Raw genomic sequence first — 16,116 nt, forward strand, 5'->3', positions numbered from 1 at the left:
CACACACAGTTAGAGACTGGCTAGAGAACATAGTGGAGCATTTAGCAGGCTACAGAGCCGGATGGACGAAGACATCTTTACACAGAACGTGAAATTTGTGGCTTGAACCGCCTGCATCGGCGTCATATGTATCACATCAGCATCAACTCTTGTTTCAACTGCAGTGACATACTACATAGAAATTTTAGTTAAATTCAGTGTTGCCTTTACTGTCCTGGGATTTGTCAGGTAATGCATTTACTAACTTACAGTTTTAATCAGCAATCATTTTGACTGTCCTGTAAGCCAGAGCCACACCACATGGACCGAAAACTTTTCATCCACTTTTTCTTTTCCTTTTTTTTTTTTTTTTTTTTTTTGCAAGTAACCCCATAGACCCACGTGAAAACTGCAGGCACAGAACCACTACACACAGAACCTCATAGAAACACCAGCTAAATTCCGCTGTTGTAACATTCAAGTGTTTTACACGTAATACTGAGGGCAAATGTTGCTTTTCCTCTTGACTTTTTCTTCACCCCCCTTAAGTTTTCTGTCACTTATGATCAGGCTGGAGCTTCACATAGAAGTAGTCCCCGCAGTCTACCGGAGCAGACGTCCTCCCACCCTTCATTTCAGTGGACAATATGTGTACCTTTTTTTTCTCTCTCTCTCTCTCTCTCTTTTTACTTCCCCTCCGTCCCTCCCTCCCCACGTTCTCCACTTTTTCCCCCTCGCAGGCCACAAGTGTTTGATTCGCTGTCTGGCCCTGCATAATAATGAGAGGGGGGGGCAGCTTTTTTGAAAGAGCTGCTGCTTGCCCCTCCACAACAAGCGAGAGAGAGAGAGAGAGAGAGAGAGAGAGGGCGAGAGAGCTAGACCTACACGAGTGGCTGAAGATTCATCCAGGCGCTCAGGACGCACAGGCGGAGTTGCACAATCAGCGCTCCGAAGGGACTCCAAAAAGCGAAAACCCCTCGGCGCTCCCTCACTCCTGCCATCTAACGCTCTCTGCAAGTGGATATTATTTGCACTTCGAAAGATTTTTTGTTGTTGTTGTTGTTGTTCATATTTTTCGCGCGTTTACTCGTAGAGGCCGTTTGGAGAGCTCGGATTTTGAGGAGCCTGATTGTTTGAAAGTAAAAAGAAAAAAAAAATCCATCTTTTATTTTTTTTTAAATTTGTGAAGACATGCATCGGTGCACAGCGGTGCTACTTTTGCTAGTGGTGGCCTTGTACCTCCTGAGCGCAGAAGGTAAACTACACATACTTTCTATTTGTTCATATCTAGTTGAAATTGTGAAACTGTAACGGCGGGTTTTGCGCCGACACTGTGGGAGCTCCCTGGAGAAGATGTGACCGAGTAAACAGCAAACAGCGGGCGACGACATAGATGTTTTTGAACGCCTCATTTGGTCAGTTACGTGAGAATTGATTGCAAAGTCGCTCTTCCGATCCAGGGTTCGTCTGAATCGTGCGTGAAGCTGCTGTCAAAGGCGCCCAAAGTGTCCAGCCCAGGTTATGAAAACAGGAACGTAGCTTAGGTGTTTCAGTGATGGGTTTTGTTTTGGGTTTTTTTTTGCATGTTGATGCTCACAAAACGACCTTATGTCGACCTCACCGACTTTCCCCCCACCTGCTGCGTGCAGTTTACCCTCAGTCCGAGGGGCCAGACGCTCAGCCCGGTGTTCTCCACGGACGCTGCGATCACGCGATCCCCTCCCGAGTCCCTGGGCTGGCATCCCCCGGCCGGGTTGCACCCTCAACACTGCCCTGGGACTCCGGCGGGTCTGGCGAGACGAGCGAGGCTCGACGTATGCGGCCGGAACGGTTTAGAGCCGGTACTCGCGGAGCCATGTGGAAGGGGGCGGGGGACGCGGGGACGCGGGGACACTGGCGGAACCGAATGTCTTTTTTTTTTTTTTTTTTTCTATTAGAAATGTTAGATTCAATGCCGAAAACGTCGTGGGGAGAAAAATCTCGGCAGTGCGAGACCTGTTTCTGTAGTTCTGCCTTATTTAGTGTCATCTCGTTGGGAAATGTCTCCATTAAAAACCCCTGCATGACCATCATGCTTTTACTTGGTTGGAAACTTGTCCTTTTTCGCCACATATTCATTCGTGTATCGGTTTATGAAATGACCGACTAGTGCCCCACCGCACACAGACGGCAGAAAAAAAGAAGTGAACAGGTACTTGAACTTAGAAAGTAGATCCCATCTCCTCCCGTCTCACTGTGTGAAGTGTCGGTGCATGCCCCCCCCCCATCACACAGCTCTGATCGTACACATGGTTACACCGCACCGACATTAGCGTCTCTCCCCGAAGCTTTATTGGCCTTTGTTTGCTGCGGGGCCGGCGACGGACTTAGAGGGCGGGCGGTCGGGACAGATAGCGTGGAGGTGGACGAACGGAAACCTCGGACCATCCGGGTCATCGCCTCCCGTCGCAAATACACAACCGCAGCGAAACTCACCCCCCCCCCTCCGCCTGTGTCCAGCCGCGTGGGATAAGGAGAGCGAGGGGAAGTGAACCCGGAGATGAACGCAGAGATGCCGCGGAGGCGAGGCCGCACGAAACCTCGGTTGAACACCTGCTCTTATAATGCGAGAGTTTTCTGAACAAAGACGTCTCGCCTGAGAGCAGCAAGTGCACTCAGAAAAAAAGTGGGTTTCTCTAGCGTGGCTGCAGGACAGTGGAAGCCACAGGTTCTTGCTGCCCAACTCGAATCTCTTTGATTTTTATTCACAAGTCATCAGAGCTGCACTGGATTATCAGATCAGTTCCTTTCGCGGATCTGCAGTGGAGGATAGTTTTAGAGGAAGCCCGAAGCCCTCTGTTGAGGAGAAATTGAGCCATTTCTTTTTAATCAAGCCAGAAGTTTCAGTTTCAGAAATACTCTGTTACTTTTGGAGGGAACCAACTAAACGCCCATTTTTAGTTTTCTTACTTTATCATGTTTATAATGTGACTTTATTTGAAGCCTTTACCGTATTGTAGAAACGCATGGGTCAAGGGGTTCAGCTGAAGTGAGACTGTGTGTTAGACGTGTGAGGCTCTAGCTTTGAGGCACCAGACTGAAGTGCTGGCGTTAGTAATCCTCCTCGTCAGTATGTAATTTAAAGATAAACTGGGGATTTAATGAGTGAGAGCCAGTTTGCTGTCAAATCCCAAAGATTTGACATTTCCATCCGTTCTCTGGAAGTAATTATGAGACTAACTTTAATAGTCTGTCACAAAATTCAGTTTCCAGATTGTCAGTTTGCATTATATCAGTGTACCTTTTAGATCTCCAGAAACTAAAAGTACACTATGTTGCTGTTCTGAGAAAGTACAACGACTACAGACAATTTGATCGTGCCCGTGTGTTGGATTTCTCACCAGCCTACAAGTGCAGGTGCACCAGGAAAGGGCCAAAGATCAGGTACAAGGATGTACAGAAGCTGGAGATCAAACCCAAACATCCGTACTGCCAGGAGAAGATGATATTGTGAGTGAGACTTTTTTTAATTGCCTCTCAGTCTCTCTCCTTCTCTTCATCTGTCATTCTTTTTCTCCAGGGCTCTTTCTTGTATCTCTCTCTTGCTCAGCTCGTCTCCCATTGTTTTCTCCCTCTTCTCTCCTTATCCCCCTCGTCCTTTGTATTCTTCGTCTTCCTCGATCTCTTGACATTTCCCAACCACTCTGTCTCTCCCCCAGCTTTTCTCATCCTCTCACATCCCTGCTTTCCTTCTTCTTCTTCTTCTTCTTGTCTTCCATTTTCTTCTGCCCTTCCACCTCCCTGCGTGCACTGCAGGTAAGATGTATTTGTACCTGTGTGACGCCCAGATATAGAGCTGTAACTGTGCCACGGCCGTACTCCAAAAAACCATCAAAATATCTGGCAGCTATACAGGCTTTATCAAAACATCCTGTCGCCTGTGCTTAAAGCACTTAGGAGGATTTACAGTGTGATGATACAGTGACGATCTAATTTCAACCCCCTAGCGAGGAGGTGAGGATGATTTATTTGTTGGAAAGGTGGGTTACACATACGTGTAACATCTTAGGTTACAAACAATGCACCTTTATAACATAATGAGAAATCAAAAACAGTACTTGTATGTAAACAGCGTGTGTTCACCCAGCACCCTAAAAGTGGATTTCTGTTTCTCCCAGGGGTCGAGTACACCCCAACCTAAAGCCTTACATACAGGTTTTAGCTTGGTCTATGACTCACAGACTGTCTATTTGATCCTCCCACGCCGACCTGTGACCCATTAAATCACAGTCCGAGCAGATAAGACGGCTCGGATAATGTTTCGGCTTTAGCCACTGTGGAATGCGCCGTGAACCTCTCTGTCGACAATTAGGCCTCTTCTACTAAAGAGATCCAGACAGACTTGAAGTAACCAGTGGCGCTCAGGCAGACACTCCAGTCCTGAATAAATAAACTGGCTCGGTATGTTTACATAATGTACTCTATGTTTTATGCATGAGTTCTAGCGTCGGGGATCAAGTCTCGTCCAGAGTTAGAAATGTGAGATGCGGTTTATGTGTGGAATTCATTTGAAGTTTCATATCAAAGTCGCACGATGGGGACGGCAGATGGGAACGTCGTGTCAGCCTCCCTGGAGTCAGTTCGGTTTCTGTGCTCGAGGCACAAACTCTGCTGCCCCCTGCTGGCAAAGTACAATACGGCACGGAGGACACAATCTGGGTAACAGCAGCAAGCGGCTAAGAAAAACAGATTGTGTGGATGTGACATGAATAAATCTGTTCACCCAGTCACAGTCCCTTTTGGGGACAAAAATGTCCATACCGTTTAAGTCATTGAATATTAGGGTGTAGATTGAGGTACATCTGTGTGTGTGTGTGTGTGTGTGCGCAATTCACAGTGGAAACATTTATACAGGAACATATGATGATAATGATGGTGATAATGATGAAGGATTGGATTTGGAGTTTTCCTTCCTTCCAAACTGAACGGAGATTAATCAGATAACATGGATCCACACATTTCCGTGATGTTTAATGCTGAAACCATTAGTTGATTAATCTAAAATAAAGTTAGAATGAAGTTAATTTGCAACAATTTTGTTAATCGATTGTTGGTTCCAGTTACTCTAATGTGAGTGTTTACGTCTTTTGTCTATTTTGTGCTATTGTAAATTAGATATTTTTGGATATTGGACTATTGAGCAGACAAATCTAGAAATTTGAAGACATCACCTCGGGCACTGGATACTTTGGATGGGAGTATTTCCCAATTTTTTTTATGACTGAATGACTAATCAATTTATCAAAAAGTAATCAACATATGAATTGGTAATGAAAAATAAATCATTAGTCATAATGTTACAGATGCCATTTAAAAGTCGATATTTAAAAGTAGTATTTTTCAATGAGTGTAGGAAAACCCCCACCCCCCCACCAAAAAACAAAAAAAAAAAACCCTGAAACTCAGAAGTACTAGATCTGATTTGGTCTTTGTCGACCCACGGGTCTGTGGTGTGTGTTACCCGCCACATAGCTATTATTCAAGGCTGCTCTATTAGCATGAGATGGGGGCCACCAGCCACTGGTGCCCAGTGAAAAATGAGCCTCAGTGGGCTCCGGAAAGCCACAGAAAGAAAGAGAGCAGGAGAGGAATGAGTGAGACAGTCCCCCCTCTGGCCTTTGTTGTGGCCATTTGGCTTACGGCGCTCAGTTTGGCATTCTGGACGACCACTCCAAAACACAAACACACACAAGCTGGGAGCCCCGAAATGTCCCCGTTTTCTCCCTATTTCTTCCTGCTTTCTCCATTTCCTCATTGTTTAGCTTTTAAACTCAGTCTCTTTTCCACTTTATCTTATTCTCTCTCTTTTATATTATTTTTCGCCCTCTTTTTATTCCTATCTCTCATTACGTTTCTTACTGGTACTCTTTGTTTGTCTTTATCACTTACTTTTCTTTTCTCACCACCTCACTTCTTCTAACCTGTGTTATGTCTTAGTCGGTTGAGGACACATTCAGATCCTTTACCTAAATAAAATTTGTAGCACCACACTGTGAAACCACTCCATTAAAAGCAGAAGACCTTACAAAACAGTATTATCAACAAAATGTACTTCAAGCTGTGCTTTAAAACTGTCACTATTATATTACAGTTTAATCGGAAAATATTTTTTTGTGTGTTAGATCTAAATCTGCAAAGAAACTAGTAGCTGCAGCTGCCAAATTAATGTAGTGAAAAGAAAAAAGCCAGAAGTGGAAATACTGCGGTAGAGTGCACTTAATTACTGTCACCTCTTTTCTTCTTCTTTTGTCCTCTTGCTGGTATGTTCTTCTTTTGGCCCCCTCATAGTGTCCCTTCTCCCCCTGTGCTTACGAAACGTTCTGAAGACCATATGAGCTTTTAGAGCCAGTGGCTGCACTTTTCGGATGCCCAGGTGAATAGTAATGAGGAGGAACGAAAGCCCAGATTAACACAGTAAACCCCTGCTAAGCATCCGTGGATCAACATTAAGGGTGTGTTTATTACAGGCTTGCAGAGATGAGACCACTGGCGTGCATGCACACATACAAGAGCACTTTCATGTTCTATCTATCAAAACACACGCGCTCAAAGCTCAGTTCTTCCATAACAAAGCACGTAGAGCCGCGCAACTAAACCTCAGTAGCCAAACAAAGTGACAACTGAATGGGCGGTAAAATATATGCGAAACACTTTAATGCCTGTAAGTAATGAATGCAACATTTTTATCAAGAGTCAAGTCTTTTCTCTTCTAGTCAACTCATTGAACATTCAGGGTTTGGTGAGCCTTTGAGCGTGTCACTGGATGGAGAGGCCCCATGGCATAGTGGGTGTTTTTTCCCACATTTCTCTTGTTTGGCCTGAATATGCCACATGCAGGCAGACTGTCTCTGCCCTTGCCCTAAGCGGAGGGTTATAGACGCAACAACTGATTCAATGAGCTCAGATGTCACATATTGAAGTGGCACCTCCACAATATTGCTTCATTGCCAAGAAACTGGCCGCCCAGTGCAAGCCGGGGTCTTTTGAAATTCGGGGGCATTTAACTGTGGAAATGTTATTGAGGGCAGCAAAGAATAGCAGCAAGAATCCGGGGGAAAAACATATCAACCACGCTACAGCTTGACCAGTTTCTATTCAAATGACTCAGACTGGCTTTCATATGGTTTGAAATAGTTCAGACCTGTGCTTTTACTCTATTCAGCTCTTGGCTTTTGTAGTTGATCTCAACTATTTCTCAAACTACTGAAGTTAGCGCGGCTGTCTAAATCTCCAAGCATACTGTGCAGCCTAATCAAACTATTTTTGCAGCCATGTGATTGCACTAGGAGCTCAAAAGTCAAATGTTTTATGGCATAAATATTGTATTTTCCTCAACAACCAACTGCACCAACAGTCATTATAGAGTAATAAGCACATTCTGGTGGTTCTGGGATATCTGACCTTTTGGCCTGCTACTCTGTCGTTTGGGAGAAATTTGGTGCACATTTTTGGAGCTGTAAAACTAGTTTGGGCGAGGGCTGACACGAAGCCACATTCTTTCTGAATGGCTGGTGGCCCTACAATCTTAAATTAAACTCACATGGCGATGCAAAATTGACTCAATTTTTGTGTTTGGTTGAATTATTCTGTCAAATATTTTGTTAATTTCTTACCTTTGGAATGCACACGTCGCACAACTCTTCCCCAGTACACCGCGCTTTATTCACAACTGTTTTTGGCCACCGCGCCTTCAACAGGGTGGTGAAGACAGAGTAAATTTGGTAATAACATTAGACTTTTTGGGTTTAATAACATCTCGCTTTTTCTTGCTTCTTCTCTGCTCCCCTCCTCAGTGTGACGATGGAGAACGTGTCTCGGTTCAAAGGGCAGGAGTACTGTCTCCATCCCAAACTTCAGAGCACCAAGAATCTGGTCAAATGGTTCCGCATCTGGAAGGACAAGCACAGGTAATAATCTTCGAACTCCTGCACAAAATCTGATAATAGGTTAGTTTTAAATAGCAAGTTTTATGGGGCTTAACAATATCTATCAGCCCTATGTACAGAAACAATCGTATGATGTTAAAGGAATAGTGCCGCATTTTGGGAAACACGCTTTTCACTTCCTGGCGGAGAGATGGATGAGAGTATCTAAACATGAAGCTACAGCCAGCAGCTGGTTAGCTTAGCTTAGCACAAAGACTGCAAACAGGGGGAAACAGCTAGCCTGGTTGTCCAAAGGTAACAAAATCCGCCTACCAGCTCCTCCAAAAACCATTAGTCAATATATTTCTTTAATCTCTAGAAAAAAGGAGAATGTAAAAATGACATTTTGCCATTGTATTTAGACACAAACCTAAACTGCTCATAGCTGATGATTGCATGTACCTCTTGCCCACCTGCCAGCCACATTTCCACAGAAACTCAGTGGGTCGGAGAGTGATTAAACCTGTGCCCTGCCGCCTGCATCCACAGGGCCAACAAATTCAATACACGAAACATTCGATCTCTATTTTTCCTGAGACTCCAGAGAGGTAGATGATCCTGGCATAAACAGCTAACGTGAAGGCAGCCAAAGAAGTGAATATTTAAGAAAGAACTGGACAAACGTTTGAAATCACAGCAAAATTTAACTCTATCTTTGTTTCTTCCTCAGGGTGTACGAAGCTTAAAACACTGGCTACCCAGATCATGGATCAAGTGAGACAAAAAAAAAAAAAAGGCAACACCATCACCAGGACTGTTTTTATGAAGTGCAAGATGTAACCTACAATCAAACTGTACTTCTCCCTCGTCTGCCTGAGATCTGTCAAACGCATTAAGAGATATCTTTAGTTCGTATATAAGCCGGTGGGCTCATTTTAGTCGGCCATCAATGTAGTTGCAGTCACTCACCACCCGGTCTTTGCAGCTGTAGTTATACTTGTCAAATACTGGACAAGACACCACCGTCTGTGTTCAAACAGTTGTAGGTTTGTTCAGATATGATTTAAAGGGACTTCTCTTTTGCTTTGGGTTTATAGGCTTCTTTCAAAATGAAGAATGTGTCAATCTTACAAAATGAGCAAACCTTCCTTTGACGGATACAGTGTAGGTGTTTCTATTGTAAAGATTTTCACTACTCTATTCAATATGACAGGTATAATATTTGTACAATGCCAACTTTTAGGATCTGGTTACCTGTGTTCAAGAGGTCGTAGTAGAAAATGCAGCGAGAAAGGTTGTCAATGACTCTGACTCTCTGTATGTGTAGAGGAGAGGCAGTGGTTACATATAATACACAAGTTTTCTATTCTTCAGTCAGATAGGGGAGATCTACCACTGTGTGTGTGTTTATCAGGTCCATGCTAGTCATATGTGTCAAACAAACACACCACTCTGCGGCACATGCTGTGTAAAAATACAATTTCACTAAACTTGCAGGGTGTAGTTTCAGTAGTTATTAAAGAATACAAATAGTTCATATGTGCCACTGCTACATAAATTACAGCCTGTGGATAGGAGTTAGTGATAAAAACGTGATTATTAATAACACTAAGAAAGCAAGACTGTCTGCGGTTTACAGCAACAAACAGGAGTAACGTGTGCATTTGTCGGGGACTACTTTCAGCCGTGGATTTATACACGTTTGGTTGTTCACTTAGCGTTTACTTCAGCACAACAATGACTCCAAATAAACTACAGTGCCCATTTTTATGGTAATAATGAACCAAATCAGCCAGTGCAACAGTGTGGCTCACTGATGTGTTTTTATGGTAATAGTTTTTGGACAACAATGGAGGTCTTTGGAACAGAGGGATAAACTATATCAGGCTTTGGATACACAGACAGTACCTGCTAGTAGGGTCAATTCATTGTTGGTTTTATTTTTTTGTCATGGGATTTGTTGACAATAAGAAAAATACAGAATATTATCAGACTTATCCTTTAAAACAGGCTATAGGCTGTGTTAATGTCTTATTAAAGTTGCAGCAGGGCACGGGGTCTGAAAATATTTCTTCTTTTAGCTCGGAAAAAGGAGAATTTGGCTGAAAACAGATCCAGATTCACTGTTCACACAGAAAGCAACACTTATTAATTACATCACAGCATATATTTAAATATATTATAGGCTATTCATTTGTACTGCTAATGATCATTTCAGTCTCCTGCAGCCCTACATGGGAAGTGATACTCTGCTCTTTTATGATCTCTCCTCCTGTAGATCTCCTGAACAATACTCTCAAATGTGTTATTATTTTGTATGCTGTGGATACACTTTGTAATAATGACTGTTGGGTGTTGTTTTGTTGCCACCAAACAGAATTCACACGCAAATATATCTGCATATATACAAAAACACCACGTTTTCTTTACCTTCTGAAGAATGTGCATTACTCTTGTTTTATATCTTATATATAAATATATATAAAGAAGCATTTTGTAAATGGACCAGTATAGCCTATATGTTAGTGGGAATGAATTCACCTTAAGACTTTATAGTGTCATGTATATTATATTACTGCATTATAGTTGTTTTTATGCTTTTGTTTATTTAAATCTTGGTTTGGTAACAGACATTTGGAGGGTAAGTGTTTGGACTGGCCCACCAAACACACAGTTAGACGTTCCACTGAGTATAAAACATAAACACAGCAATAAAGTGTCTCTAGAGCAGCTCATGTTTGCTTTTGATTCATTTAATTACCTATTGTAATCGAAACTGAAACAAAGGTCGTTGTAGAAGGTGTGTAAAGGTAAAAGCTCCTTTAAAGCAAAGTGCTGTGAGGCAAGCAGTCCACCTGGTGGCGGTATATACCAACAGACTTCTATCAGGCTAACTGCAGGTGACAGTAGATAAAATACATCACCGTTAATAGTGAAAAATTCCTAGGGAGTTGTATCTGAAGTCAATATCTGCGATGTAACATGAAAAACTTTATAAGATTCTTTATTCTCATTTCAGTTCAGAATTACAAAACGGCTTTGCACCTGATATTGTCTTTGCAAATAATATTAAAAGTTATTTGAAGGGGAGGGGGGGGAATCGAAATTTAGAACAAAAACACAGAAGAAAACCATCATTATGAATCTCAGTTTAAGTAAATACAATCCTAAGTAAAATGTATTTAAAAAAACTAATGTACCTCCACAAAACTATCCTGTCAGGACTTGGGGGCCTCTGACACTTGTGTACTATGTACAAATATACATTACGTACTGTACGCATAATACATAGAATACATTTAAGTAATACTGCTATCAGTAAATGGACGGAGGATTCAAATAGTTTCCATCAGATTGTTAGATTATGTATACATTAACCTATGCTCTATAGATAAAAATCAGCCATACAAAAAGTTCCCTAACTGAAATAAGTCAATTCATTTATCGAGCACCTATAAAAACAACTAACTTAGTCCAAAGTGTTTACAAAGAGATCGGATTACAAGGTTATTTGGTTGATGATTACAATCTGTTGTTTTTATGATTTTATCCAGTTATATTATGCTTTTATAATATTTATCTTTATCCTCTTAGTTATGTCTGTGTTAAAACACAGACATAACTAAGCATAATATAACTGGATAAAATCATAAAAACACAACAGCATTTTACAGAGAACAAATAAAAAGCAGCTCAGGTTTCTTATAATCATTAATTTAGAAGAAATAATCAGAAATTAGGGACATTTTACTAAATATTGTAGCCCTAAAATCATCATATAAGCAATATAAGCAATAAAACATTAAATGCAGTTTGTCTTCAGTCTTACCTAAATCACATAGCAATCAAAGTCTTTTCTCTCAGTGGAGAGCAGTAAACCTGCCTATGTGTAAAATTGTGCACACAGAGACGTTTGACTGCTTTGGCCAAATTCTGCTTCACATAGGACAATCAGACAATATGTACTTAATTAAAACAAACCGGAGAGGTGGTAGGCAAAAGGTGCAATAACCAAATCATTCTGATAAATTTTGACAGTGAAACTTAATCAGTTTAAGTGTTATCAATAGGGATCAAAGAAATGAACAATTATCTGTCCTGGTACGTTTCATGTTTGCCGTCTCTGCCTGTCTGCCGTCTGCAAGGCGGGGTCAGTATTTGGCAGCTGTCTCCCGCTGTGTTCAGAGTGAAAGAGGCGGGGTCAGTATTTGGCAGGTTCGTCCCTGGAGGGTGTGTGTGTGTGTGTGTGTGTGTGTGTGTATGTATGTGTGTGTGTGTTAGACTCGCTAAGCAACGACCTGCAAACGGGCATCCGAGCTAGTGCGAGCAAAAAAAAAAAAAAAAAACAGGAACCACATTATTTTCGACTGTCTTTGCAATGTTCCCGACGATATTTCTACGCCGCCTGATTTGATCTCATCGAAGTTGCCGTCTCTCCAGACGTCGGCTACAAAACCCGAACAAGAAATTAATGCATCTTGCTCCGCGTTCCTGTTTGTTTTGACCTGGTAAGGTAACTGCTACCCCGGAGCGACTGATTAGCTTCCCCTGCTAACAGCGCTTCTTCTGGTTCTCTCAGCATCTTAGTAGCTAATGCTAGCCAGCTAAGCTAACTGTGCCAGACGCTTTGTGTTGTCTGTTTAATTATTATTATTATTATTTTGTGCTTACAGGTGGTTTACGAGTTTGTCTGCTGTGCCCGTGTCTTTATTACGAGGTTAATGTTCAAGTGCACAGTGGGTGTTAAAAACCGTTTGTGGCTTTATCGGTGTTCATTGAGAGCTAACGGCTAACGGTTAGTTCCATCACATCTGTGGTTGCTCCGGAGCCACAGCAAGCTAACTCGGAGACAGAAAAAGAAAAACTGCCATAAATAATTAAATATTTGGGAGGTTTTTTTTTTTTTTTTTTTGGTTTTTTTTTTGTGGATGCCCAAAGAAAGACTGAACAACGCCTCTTGTTTTCGGTTTTTTGCAGAAATTTGGTACTGTAGTTGCTTTTAGTTAGTAGTTTTTTTTTTCTCGTCCAATTGCTCCTGCATCAAGAATGCGAGATGCAATGGACGAATCGGAATCACCTGGATTTGACGGTAATTGTCCTCAACATTGTTGGGGAAACATGCACCCTGTGTTTCGGCTGTCTGGAGTTGAAAGTAACTCCAGATACTTTCAGACGTGACTGTTGCTTGAAAGCTCCATCATTCACACTGATGCTCTCTGCTCGGTTATAGTGTAGTGTCCGTGCTGGAATGTTCTGGTGTTTTGTGGCACATTGATTGCAGCCTTTAAACTCTCTTGGCTGTCCCGTTCCCGATAAATGGGTTTTCCATGTGTAATAACTGATACATCAAGTTCGTATAAAGGGTGTGAAGGCACACTTTCATTTCTAGGCTCTCTGAAATCCTTTGCATATTGCATAATCGTATCCGGCCATTGCCCTGAATTAGGACGGATTGGTCTCTCCATATGGTTTGCTATAGGCATGAGTGAAGGCATTACAAATGTACACTGTAGGACGTTGCTGTGCACACTCACATGCACGCAACCACTTTGATTCACACACAAACACTGAGCTAGTATGAGTTAAAATTAAATCACTCACAAAATACATGTCGGGTTGCATGCAGAGTTAGTATTTCAGCAGTGTAGGGCTGACACAATTAATTGATTAGTCAAAAGACAGAACATTAATTAACAACTATTTCGGCAATGATTAATCATTTAAGTCATTTTTCAGCAAAAATACCAAACAGTTGTTATTGGTAGGGCTGCAGCTAACGATCATTATAGATTAATTGTTCGGTCAGAACATTGCAGAATCCAGGGTGTCTTCAAATGACTTGTTTTGTCTGAACAACAGCCCAAAGTCCAAAGATATTCAGTACTGAATATTATGAACATGAAAATATAAAATAGTATTATACATTATGCAAATATAATAAATCATTATGACAAAGATAAAAATTAGCTAAAACAATCAGTCGATTATCAAATTATTTGTTGTTTTTCTGTTGAGCGACTAATCAGTTAATCGCCTAATTGACTGTTAATTGTACAAAACAAACTATAAAAAGACTCGGGCTTCAGTAAATTAGGCATTATTCAACTTTTTTTTTTAAAAAGTAAAGGATTCAAATAACAGGTAGATTAATTGATAATTAAATTAATAGTTAGTTGAAATCCTACAATATTGCCAGTATCAAGAATCCTAGTGATCATTATTGAAAATTTTATAACAGTATCTTTATTTATATTGCAGGTAGAACTGCACCAATTAGTTTGTACATCGATTAGTGAATTGAAAGAAAATTAATGGGCAAATATTTTGATAAATGATTAATCTTTTCAGGTATTTTTCAAGCATTCAAGCAGTCGTAAGCATTTTTAGTCTGTTTTTGGATATCACTTTGGGCTCTGGGAGGGTGTGATGGGCATTTGTAAGTACTTTTTGACACTTCATAGAATAAATAATTAGGTGGCGGTTTAATCTAATGAAGATAATTTGTTATTTTCAGCTCCAATCAAATCAGATTTACGGACTTGCATGAAAAAATAGCATTAAAAGCTATATGAAGGGCTAGAAATATAAAAAGGAAAACAAAACCAGTATTATATATCTGAGTTTATGTCAGTGCAACCCTGGTGTGTTCAAGACTTACATAGAGGAAGTTATTTATTTAATGTATCTATACAAAACTGTTCTGCTAGATAACTGGTGCTACAGAAGGCTCTGTTGCCTCTGTACTACATGCTGACTTGATGACGCGTATATGTGGTTTTGAGCTTGTGAAACAAATACAACTATATACAAAAGTACTGTATGTACTGTATGCAAAGAAGGTGGAAAATACCCCCAAACTCTTTAGATACTTAATGTAAAAAAGTAATAATGCTTTTAATAGTAAACGTACTTCAGATTCAAAGGTCCACTCATTGTGAGGAATGGTCTCTCTTGCTCTGTATTCATGTGTTTTTAGGTTCCTGACTTCAGAATCACAGCAACAATAGCAAGACAAATAAGTTAAATTTAATCTGCAGCTACTTTGCAGAATACACACAGTCTATGGTCTTATCTGAAGGGCTTGTGCAAAATATGTCCTATAGCTCAGTAAAGTTTAACTTGTTAGCAAAACAGCTGGGTTATTGTGTAAGAGACAGCAGATATGTCTATAGATATACCAGAGTAAAGGTCAACTTTGTAGTGGTGCTGATGTTGGAAAATGTTAGTAAAACTTGTTGCGTCAGCTGCTATAATACACTTTGTTTTGATATTTTCAACTTTACACTCAGTTCCCAGTATTGGTCCACTTTGCTAAAACAAACTCAGTCTAATACAACAGCCCTGAGATAAATCCTACCTTGATGAAGGTTATAATGATCAATTTTTGTTGAAACATTTTAGCGAGGTGTTGATTGAACTTCATGGTCATTCTGGGGGCTGCAGTATGTGTAACCCTCATTGATATAAAAGGTGGGGACAATGGCACTGCAAACTGCAGCTTCCAAAATGACCATAGAGATGAATCAACACCTTTCTAAATCAACACACAGGTAGGGTTTATTGCAGGGCTTGTATTATTAGAGTCCGTTAGTTTTAGCTAGGTGTAGGGCTGAAATTATTTTCATTGTCAAATGTGTTTAATATTTTCTTGAATAATCAATTGTTTTACCTATCAAATGTAAGAAGATAGTGAAAAATACCGGTTGCAATAAAATGTTCTAGAGCTCACAGGGAAATTGTATGTTTACTCAGACCAACAAACCAGAAACCAAAGACATTCAATTTACTGACAAAAAAGCAGCAAATCCTCACATATGAGAATTGGGAACAGGTGACTATTTGGCACTTTTGCTTAAAAAATGACCAGAACTATTAATTTCCCCTTTAGCTAGGTATTTCTAACAATCAGGGCATATATGTGTACTTTTTCTCTTGCTAGCTTGACTACTGCAGATTCACTGCCTCGTTTGGGTCCCCAAACCAGGTTTAAGAACACTGCAAAAAAGCTAAAATATTATGTTGATGTTAATCATCTAAAAAGATCTGATTGTGGATGTTGAGATAACTCAGTGACAGTATTAATAAGATGTTTAAGTATACAGTGAATTCAGAAAGTATTCAGACCTCTTAACTGTTTTTCACATTTTGTTATGTTGCAGCCTTATACTAAATGCATTTAAATTCATTTAATTTCCTCATTATGACAAAGTGACAACAGAACTTTAGAAATTTT

The 16,116-nt window shown here is 40.6% G+C and overlaps 2 protein-coding genes across 5 annotated transcripts in view; both read left to right on the forward strand.

Moving 5' to 3' along the window:
* The first annotated feature begins 855 nt into the window (after positions 1 to 855).
* cxcl14 (chemokine (C-X-C motif) ligand 14) lies at positions 856 to 8,678 on the forward strand. Its single transcript, XM_040119040.1, has 4 exons — positions 856 to 1,234; positions 3,363 to 3,468; positions 7,812 to 7,925; positions 8,614 to 8,678. The coding sequence occupies exons 1-4, from the start codon at positions 1,171 to 1,173 to the stop codon at positions 8,627 to 8,629; spliced, it is 300 nt and encodes a 99-aa protein (XP_039974974.1). The 5' UTR covers positions 856 to 1,170; the 3' UTR covers positions 8,630 to 8,678.
* A 3,411-nt stretch (positions 8,679 to 12,089) lies between these two features.
* The window catches only part of fam13b (family with sequence similarity 13 member B), an 83,142-nt gene continuing 79,115 nt past the window's right edge, over positions 12,090 to 16,116 (forward strand). For all 4 annotated transcript variants that reach the window (XM_040119430.1, XM_040119433.1, XM_040119435.1 and 1 more), the window contains exon 1: positions 12,090 to 12,391. The gene's annotated coding sequence lies outside the window, so the exon portion shown is untranslated. The remainder of the gene's footprint in view (positions 12,392 to 16,116) is intronic.

Source organism: Xiphias gladius, chromosome 23 (assembly GCF_016859285.1).
Source record: "Xiphias gladius isolate SHS-SW01 ecotype Sanya breed wild chromosome 23, ASM1685928v1, whole genome shotgun sequence".
Taxonomy (NCBI): domain Eukaryota; kingdom Metazoa; phylum Chordata; class Actinopteri; order Istiophoriformes; family Xiphiidae; genus Xiphias; species Xiphias gladius.

Bases quoted from the DNA above. Each gene is read 5' to 3' on its own strand.
- cxcl14 (XM_040119040.1), top strand. From the start codon at position 1,171: ATGCATCGGTGCACAGCGGTGCTACTTTTGCTAGTGGTGGCCTTGTAC. The intron at 1,235-3,362 runs GTAAACTACACA...ATTTCTCACCAG, and splicing joins GTACCTCCTGAGCGCAGAAG to CCTACAAGTGCAGGTGCACC. The intron at 3,469-7,811 runs GTGAGTGAGACT...TCCCCTCCTCAG, and splicing joins TGCCAGGAGAAGATGATATT to TGTGACGATGGAGAACGTGT.